Here is an 8,954-nt window from a genome sequence, read left to right on the forward strand (position 1 = left end):
TGAACTTTGAAAATTTATTCGATTTGTTCTATTAAATCTAGGTTTAAGTTAAATACTTCATGTTAATTCTAGAGAGCATCTGTTTTTTAAACAATTCATGTTGAATAAGTGGAGAATAAATAATTATCATCATTATTTTTCATCATATAAAATGCTTTCCACAAAACCATCATAATCCGAGTTATTCTTCAGCGCTCAGAAGATTTCCATCTAACATGCATTCGACCCTGCTGCAACAGAAAGAGCATGACTGTCAACTACGAAACGAAATGAAAACAGAGAGAATTTTCTCTCTGACAAAGAGAGCGTGACGCTTGTCAGTTCTGTTTTGTTGAATTTCTCCCTGCATCCCAGTTAGAACGAAAGCTCTCTCGTAATAATTGTTCGTAATAAATTCTTTATGACTCTTTTTAGCGGGTATCTTTTGACAGCGCAAAATGTATGGAATATTACGTAAATAATGACATCATAAAGCGTATTTACCCTGAAACGCCAATTATTATGTCATTAATGGCGTAATCTGAATAGGCTATTAGGGTCTCGCCGACATTTCTCACCAACACGAACGCACGGTTGTGGTTGCAAACAATCCCATTTGATTTTGCCGTGACAGCTGCTCGTGGTTGCAAACAAACTGAGTAAAAGTGTGAGTGAAATGTGCGTGTGCGTACACACTCGCAGAAAGCCTAAGGCCCGATGCCCACGTAGCGTCTTTTCAACGCTGCGTGCACACGGCGTTAAAAGGACGCATGTGTGCATCGGGAAAAAGCGGTAACGCAACGTCGCCGCACCGATGCACACCTGCGTTTTTTCAACGCCACGTGCACGCAGCGTTGCGCTACGTGGGCATCGGCCCTAATGGGGAAAAAATCCGCGGCCCAAATTCCCGAGGTGTAAGGTAGCCTTAAAGGTAGCTTCACACCACGGGAATTCGGTCCACGGATTTTTTCCCCATGTGTTTTTGCATATGCGATGTTTTCGGGATTTGGGCACGGAAAATCAAAATCCCGGCCCCATTTAAAATGCACAGGGATCAAAATCCGGCGGAAAATTTTCCCGAGGTGTAAGGTGGCCTTAAGGTAGCCTTCACCCAGATTCTGATTATCAGTTTGTTCAAGGTGGAGCCTGGTTGGCTTCCATCGTACGCTGAACTGACGTAGTCATCTCCTCTGCTGCCTTGACTTTCACTGCCTGTACTCTCAGCGCCATTTAAATGTTCTACGTTGCGCTGGTTCCACCTTTCGATCACCACACGTTCGTCCGCCAAGATGCTCCCATCCTTATCCCTGCACAACTCGAAGCCTTTGCTGGATGCGTTGAGCTTCTAATAGAACTTGCGTGTTTCTTGAGAACGGCACAGCTGTTCCATCTCCTCGCACCCCGCTTCTTCCAGGTGGCGTTTCTTCTTAAAAAGGCGGGTCTGCTGTCTCCGCTTCGGTCTATAACGCACCACGTTCTGGCGGGTACCTTGCTGCAGTGCGACCACCCGCGCTGCGTTCTTGATGGTCGGAATAAAATAGAACAGCAGTTTAACAGCAGAAAACTATTTATTCAACTTGTTCGGTGGAGAGCTTGAACAGGAATGAATGATTTGCTACAATTGTTTATTCAATAAAACTTATGTTGCTATGGAGGCCTTCGGTCTCCAAGGAGTAATATGTACTTCAAATGTACTAAACATGTTTGAGAGTGTACGCTATAAAAAGATTTATAGTAAGCGGTCCGATACCGCTTAAATAAACCGATCCGGCGACTGTGGGTCTCTTTCATCTCAAACCACCGAGTAAACAACACGTCTCTAGAACAGCTCCGAAAACCCTTTGTAGTTATTCTTCTCTGGTTCCCTAATAGTTCGCCGCGGGTGTTTCGTCTACCTTTTTGCCGTACATATTAATTGGCGACGAGGAAAACTATTATAAAGTTAAAAACGCGTGTGATTTTTTTTTTCGTTTGGAAATTCCCGGTGAAATTGTGTGGAAAAAAAGGCCCCGGGCGGAGGCGCGATTTCTGCAGCAGCAGTGAAAGATCGGTAATTAGAAACGGATCATTTCCGACGTGAACTGACCGGAGAAGCGGTTTAGGTAACAGAAGGTTTGAAAAAAAAAGCCATTCTGTGGCAGTGATCATCAAATCGAATCAAAATCGTTACACAGAAAAAAGTGATTTTTTTAATTAAAAGTGGTTTTTTATATTTTTTTCTTTCAATCAATTGGTGATTTTGGGTGATGAACTTGGGCGGCTGAGACAGTGTTTTTTGTTCACCGTACCGTAACGCCATTTTGTTTTTTGAGGGCGTATGGTTTTTTCAAGTGATTTTACTGGAGTAAAAGTGTGCCAAATTGCCTTATAACACATTAAAGTGAATTTTTCTTTTTATTCAACAAAGGTTTAAAGACCCGTCGGCAGGGCGACGAATTTTTTGCAGCTGTTTGGCCGTTTTGTCGGATAGTTTCGCTGGCATTATAATAGCAATCAGATCGCGACAGGCTGTTGCCTCCCGCTAAAGAGCAGCCGTACATTTCAATTCGTTTGGATTCACTCTGTGTGGAGGTGGACTGGTGCTGACTGGCTTTGACATCGTGACGTTTGTAGCGACAATTTCCGGCCCGGACGATTTTTGTGGAGAATGCGTTTCGTTTGAGTTTCCGGTAAAGTTACCCAGGTATCGGGAAAAGGTTAAATTGAAATTGGTAAGTCATTTTTGTTCCTTTATTGTCATTGTTTTAAATTTGCTTGTGAATTGTATTGTTCATGAATTTTATGCATTGTGTTTTAATACGAAACAATAGGCCGTTTACCGCATAATAAGCGGATGCCCCTTTTTGTCAATTTGAATCGTTTTGATTAATTTTATTTCAATTTTTTTTTCATTTTTTGGTGATGATTTATAGAAGTTGCTTTTCATTTTACGTAAAGTGTTTATAACAGATTGGAATATTTAAACTGATTCGTTTTTTTTTTGGTGCAACAATTATTGAGTGTATAATTGATTTTATTTTGGGCATTGAAATTAATTTATTAAAAACAATGTCTTATGTAGCTCCGAATATTGATCCGTACCGCAAAGGACAATCATTTGCTTCCTGGTTTACGCGACTAGGATACCATTTTCGCGTTAACAAAGTAGCAGAAGCAGACAGGAAGGATCAAATGTTTCTCTTAGGAGGCGATTTTCTTTTCGAAGTAGCTCAGAGCTTGTACCTAAATGAACAGTTGCTGGATGCAGCACCCTTTGACGAGTTGATCGCGAAGTTGAAGCAAAAGCTGGACAAAACGGATTCTGCTTTGATTCAGCGTTTCAAATTCAGGTCCTGGTACAGCAACCTGGTGAAACAGCTAGTGACTTCCTGTTCTCGCTAAAACTCCAAGCGGAGTATTGCAATTTCAAAGACGACAAGCAGGACCGCATACTGGATCGAATTTTGATAGGCTTGTCGGATGACAATTTAAGACAGAAGCTATTGTCAGAGGATAGTGAGAAGTTGAATCTGACTCAGGTCGAGAGGATTGTGACAACATGGGAAATGGCTACTTCAATGCGAGGGTCTTGACTCAGGACAATTCTACAGGACAAATTGCCTCTATAGTTGGAGGGCGAGGAGCACTCTTGCAGCGTATTAAGGATCTAGCTCAGGGTCGTGGACCAGTCAAGAGTCGACTAGGGTTCAATCCTCCGTCCGTTTCTCCTGCAAGAGGTGTTCAGCGCAGCGCCACATCCCACAGGTACGATGATCGTAGAAACCATTCTTCGCACTCCAGGCAGTCTAGACAGGGGCGGTTCCAGGAGCAACGAAAAAGATACCAGGATGCTGATATTCGACCGGCAGAGTCCAAAAACGATAAGCGGATTGTCATCGATCAAAGAGTGTGTCATTATTGTGGAGTGCTCGGACTCGCCAAAAGGAAATGTTTCAAACTGAAAAGAGAGACTTGGTCAATAATGTAAACATGGAGGAGCCCGGTACAAACACGGATAACAAATTGTCCAGTATGATGAATCGTATGTCATGGGATGACAAAAGTGATGATTCGGATCCAGGAGAATTACAGTGCATGCATGTTTCCTCCATTAACAAAAGCCATCAATGTTTATTAGAACTAGATATTCAAGGCATCAATGTGCAGATGGAGATGGATAGTGGCTCTGACGTTTCCGTGATTGGAAAAAAGCTATTTTTGGCGAATTTCGATGTTCCCCTAAAGAAAAGTTTTAGAAATTCAATAGTGGTAAACGGTTCCAGTTTGAGAATTGCTGGGGAAGTTGTTGTTTCGGTTGTATTTCGGAATATAAAGGCAAAATTGAAACTTCTAGTATTGGATAGTGATCATGATTTTATTTCTTTATTTGGGAGACCCTGGTTGGATGTTTTCTTTCCCAACTGGCGTAATAGTTTTGATAAACAAGTAACTGGAAACAGAATATTTGAACACAAGAACACCGACTTAATGATTTATGTCAAGACTAAATTGTCTGATGCTTTCATTAAAGATTTTTGACTCCTATTAAAGGTAATGAAACCGAATTGGTTTTAAAATTGACACACCTATTTATAGGAAAGCTTTTGACGTTCCTGATGCAATAAGGGATAATAGTGCTGATATTTGTTTGCGATTCCCATGGAGCAGTCAGTTGCTGATTTGGAAAAGATTGTTAATGCTTGTGATGCTCCTGCTGTTATGGCAGAGCAACCAAAACAGTTGAATAATACGAAATGGATTACTTCCACAATATATTCTGGTAGAATACAACAGGACTGTGTCTACTTCCAAGCATCACGTTAATTTACTAAATGTTAAAGTTGAATGGATGAAAAATAGAACAGAATATGATGAATTGATAAAACTGCTGTTAGTATATTTTGCTAAATATGGGTTTCCAGATAGAATGTCAAGTAGTGGTCCTCTATTAAGTCCTCACTTTTTTGAGAGGCAAGGAATATGGGGTTTAAACAGTCATCCGTATAATCTTGCTATTAATGGCAAGGCGGAGAGAATAGTTCGAATGGTTCAAGATGTAATTAGAATGTTTTTACTTGACCCAAAGTACTTATACGCAGAGGAGGATCTAATTGGACTAGTTTTAATACATTTTAAAAATAATATGACGATGGAAGGATTTATTTCTTCTCGAAATGTTTTATGTTGTTTTTTTAAATTGTTAATCGATATGATTAATGTAATACTAAACAAAAACGATAAAAATGTACCATTAACTAAATGTGATAAATTGTCGACAAGATATAGTAACGGTATTGACAAAACGCCTAGTAAAGATCCTTTAGGCAGCCTAATGGCTGATGATGTGTTATGGTACAGAAACAGTAACCTCTGTCTACATGGTTAAAAGCTAATTTTCGTAAACGTACTTGTAAAAATATTTTACAGATTACGATTGAAAACGGTATGATTACCACGGCGCATCGAAGTCAAGTTAAGATCACCGACGATGCGGCAGCCGTGTGCGGCGAGGGATGGTGGTGCATGTCGACCGTACTGTCGATAACCCTGGTCCATCACCACCACCACCATTGCAAGAAACGATCCAAGAAGACGAGCCGTGTGAGGAGTCCTTACGGAGTTTCCCGGAGTGCGAGTTGTGCGATGTCGAATCTCATGTGGTTAAGCCGAATCGAAAATGGAAGTCTGATGCAAATTTGGCGCTCGATGGCCTGCCGAGGCGTTCGAAGAAAACGCGGAGTAATCATGAAAATGAATTCAAATATTTTTGATGTTAAATGATCGAATTAATTGTTTTTATTTAATTAATAGATAACTATTAACTCGAAAAAAGGAAGGACTAATATGTACTTCAAATGTACTAAACATGTTTGAGAGTGTACGCTATAAAAAGATTTATAGTAAGCGGTCCGATACCGCTTAAATAAACCGATCCGGCGACTGTGGGTCTCTTTCATCTCAAACCACCGAGTAAACAACACGTCTCTAGAACAGCTCCGAAAACCCTTTGTAGTTATTCTTCTCTGGTTCCCTAATAGTTCGCCGCGGGTGTTTCGTCTACCTTTTTGCCGTACATATTAGGAGGTCATCAGCATACTTTGTTGCCGATTTACTCCAACACCCCCCCCCCTGAATCGGTAAGTCCTAGGAGGGTCCTTAGTTCGCGGAAACGTCCAGGTTCCAGGGGTTTGGTGAACGTGTCCGCTATCTGATTCGCTGTACCAATTGCTTCAATTGTAAGTCGTCCTTGTGCTACATGGTCGCGAAGAAAGTGGTGCTTCACATCAATGTGCTTAACACGCTTGTTCTCCGTATTGGCGGCCATCAAAATGCAGCCACGGTTGTCTTCAAAAATTTTGAACGCCATATTCGGTTAGACTTGTTTGAGGTCCTGGAGGATTCCGTGCAGCCACAGCCCTTCGGAAGCCGAGGCACTCAAGGCTGCATACTCTGCTTCGCACGACGATAGCGCAACGGTTTGTTGCTTGCGGCTAGCCCAGGACACGGTGTTACCATAAACCTTGAAAATGTAGCCGCTAACAGATTTTATATCTTCAGTGTCCGACGCCCAGTCGGCGTCTGCGTATCCGACTAGTGCCTCAGCGTCGTTGTGCTGCTTGTACTGAAGTTTGAGGTTCTTCGTATCCTTCATGTACCGAACTACTCTCTTCAGCGCTTGCCAGTCAGTTTCACCAGGTTGATTTTGGAAGCGCCCCAGGTATCCAACCGCATAGCATATGTCGGGTCGGACACACAACATTGTGTACATAAGGCTGCCCAGCAACTCACGGTACGGATGCGACACAGGATTCACAGATCGCGCCGGTAGGAGACAGCCCTTCTCCATTGGAGTCTTGACGGGATTGCAATCTTGCATTCCGAACTTTGCTAGAACACTTCTTGTATCAGGGACATCTTACCGGTGGCTCTATCGTATCGGATCTTGATTCCGAGGAAGTGGTTTATACCGCCGCAGTCCGTCATCTGAAGCTTCTTGAACAGTGCACGCTTGATTCCCTGCACCAGGTTTAACCGATCGGATGCGATCAGCAAATCGTCCACATAGATGATGATGAATACCCTCCCACGATCGTCGATCCTGGTATACAGACAGTAGTCGTGTCGCGAACGAGTAAAGCCGAAATGCAGTAGGAGGTCGTTCAGCTTGCTGTTCCAACAGCATGGGCTTTGCTTCAGTCCGTAGAGTGAACGTTTTAGCTTACATACGAGGTGCGGTGGTGCCGTAATGCCTTCAGGTATGGCCATATACACATCTTCTTCCAGCTCACCGTATAGGAACGCGGTCTTCACATCGAGTTGGTGAACGTGCATCCTTCGGTGGACTGCTACAGCAAGAACGGTTCGGATTGTGGTCAACTTCGCTACGGGGGAATACGTTTCGTTGTAGTCGATGCCGGCCTTCTGCAGGAATCCTTTCGCCACCAGGCGTGCCTTGTAACGAACTGGTTCGCCTCGGTCGTCTGGCTTCACTCTGAAGACCCATTTCGATTTAAGCGGAACCACGCCAGCTGGACATCTCACCAATCGCCAAACATGGTTGTCCGCCAACGACTGCAATTCTGCCAAAGGGTTCCGTCAGCTCGTCCAGCGATTTCCTTGTACGCCTCAGGAACATCGAAGATCAAACGCTCAGCCTCATCTCGTGCATCGGAACCGTCGAATGGCGCATTGGGAACGTTCTGTATAGCATCTGTAGAAGGAAACTGCACGGCAGTGAAAAGTTTCCCAACCAGAAATTCTTTCAACTTACTGGGGAGTCTGCGCTCCCGTTCGCTGCGCCTCGGGGTTCGAGGTTTGAACCACGGTCTAGTTGCGAAGGGAGCGCTTCGCTTTCGTCAACTTCGTTTTCACCCTCGTCGTCATCATCGTCAGTCAGAATGTCATCTTGTTGAGCCACGAGTGGCTGATTGGTTTGAACAGACCGCACCGGGGGGGGGGGCAGCAGGGACAGCATGGACCATGTCCAAGGGCTTGACGACCCCTCCCCAGCTGTCTGCGAGTCAGGGAGAACTGCCTAGGGCGTGGTGGGATTTAGCAGTGGGCTCTGCTAAAATCCCTCCCAAAAAACCACAAGTGCCCGTAAGCAGACTCTATCAAAGCGACTGTGTGCCGCTTCAAAAGCACAAGCCCAGGGAGTGCCAATTGGCATGTGGAGTGTCCCTACTTCGGTAGGGTAGCGCGTGAGCTGCTTCGGCAGGGAGTGAGTGATCTGTTTGTGCTGAGGCAGGAGTGTCATAGCGCGTCACCGCTATTGTCACCTCGAAGCGCAGCAGAAGTCTGAGTATGGACTGCACATGCTAAGGTAAGAGTGTCGTAGCGTAGTATCGTTGATTCGTCCCTACATACCGCTATCGACACCTCGAGGCATGGCAGTGGAGTGTTACAGTGAGCACCCGAATAAGGGTCACATGGAGCGAATGGTCTTTGGAGAAGCTGCTTCGGCGGCAGGGTAGCAGTGGGTTGTACCCACACACCTACAGTTGTGCACATGTGGTGCATGGGGAGTGTCCCTGCTTCGGCAGGGTAGCGTGTGGTCTGCTTCGGCAGTGGTGTGATTGATCTGCTCGTGCTGAGGCAGGAGTGTCGTAGCGTAATATCTGTAGGCCCAGGCAGTTACCGCTATCGACACCTCGAAGCGCAGCAGAAGTCTGAGTATGGACTGCACATGCTGAGGTAGGAGTCGAGGTACCTTCTCGACACCTCGAGGCATGGCAGTGGAAGTGTTAGAGTGAGCACCCGAAAAGGGTCACATGGAGCGAATGGTCTTTGGAGAAGCTGCTTCGGCGGCAGGGTAGCAGTGGGTTGCACCCACACACCTACAGTTGTGCACATGTGGTGCATGGGGAGTGTCCCTGCTTCGGCAGGGTAGCGTGTGGTCTGCTTCGGCAGTGGTGTGATTGATCTGCTCGTGCTGAGGCAGGAGTGTCGTAGCGTAATATCTGTAGGCCCAAGCAGTTACCGCTATTGACACCTCG

At 44.8% G+C, this 8,954-nt stretch overlaps 1 protein-coding gene and 1 long non-coding RNA gene across 2 annotated transcripts; one reads left to right on the forward strand and one right to left on the reverse strand.

Moving 5' to 3' along the window:
• The first annotated feature begins 1,775 nt into the window (after positions 1 to 1,775).
• On the forward strand, positions 1,776 to 5,881 carry LOC134213000 (uncharacterized). Its single transcript, XR_009979383.1, has 3 exons — positions 1,776 to 2,029; positions 2,387 to 2,690; positions 5,386 to 5,881. It is a non-coding gene; the product is annotated as an uncharacterized LOC134213000 (long non-coding RNA).
• Positions 5,882 to 6,331: 450 nt separating this feature from the next.
• Positions 6,332 to 6,835, reverse strand: LOC134207221 (uncharacterized). The gene has a single exon (XM_062682943.1). The coding sequence runs from the start codon at positions 6,833 to 6,835 to the stop codon at positions 6,332 to 6,334; it is 504 nt and encodes a 167-aa protein (XP_062538927.1).
• Between the last annotated feature and the right edge of the window lie 2,119 nt (positions 6,836 to 8,954).

The sequence above is a fragment of the Armigeres subalbatus genome, chromosome 1 (assembly GCF_024139115.2).
Source record: "Armigeres subalbatus isolate Guangzhou_Male chromosome 1, GZ_Asu_2, whole genome shotgun sequence".
NCBI classification, from domain to species: domain Eukaryota; kingdom Metazoa; phylum Arthropoda; class Insecta; order Diptera; family Culicidae; genus Armigeres; species Armigeres subalbatus.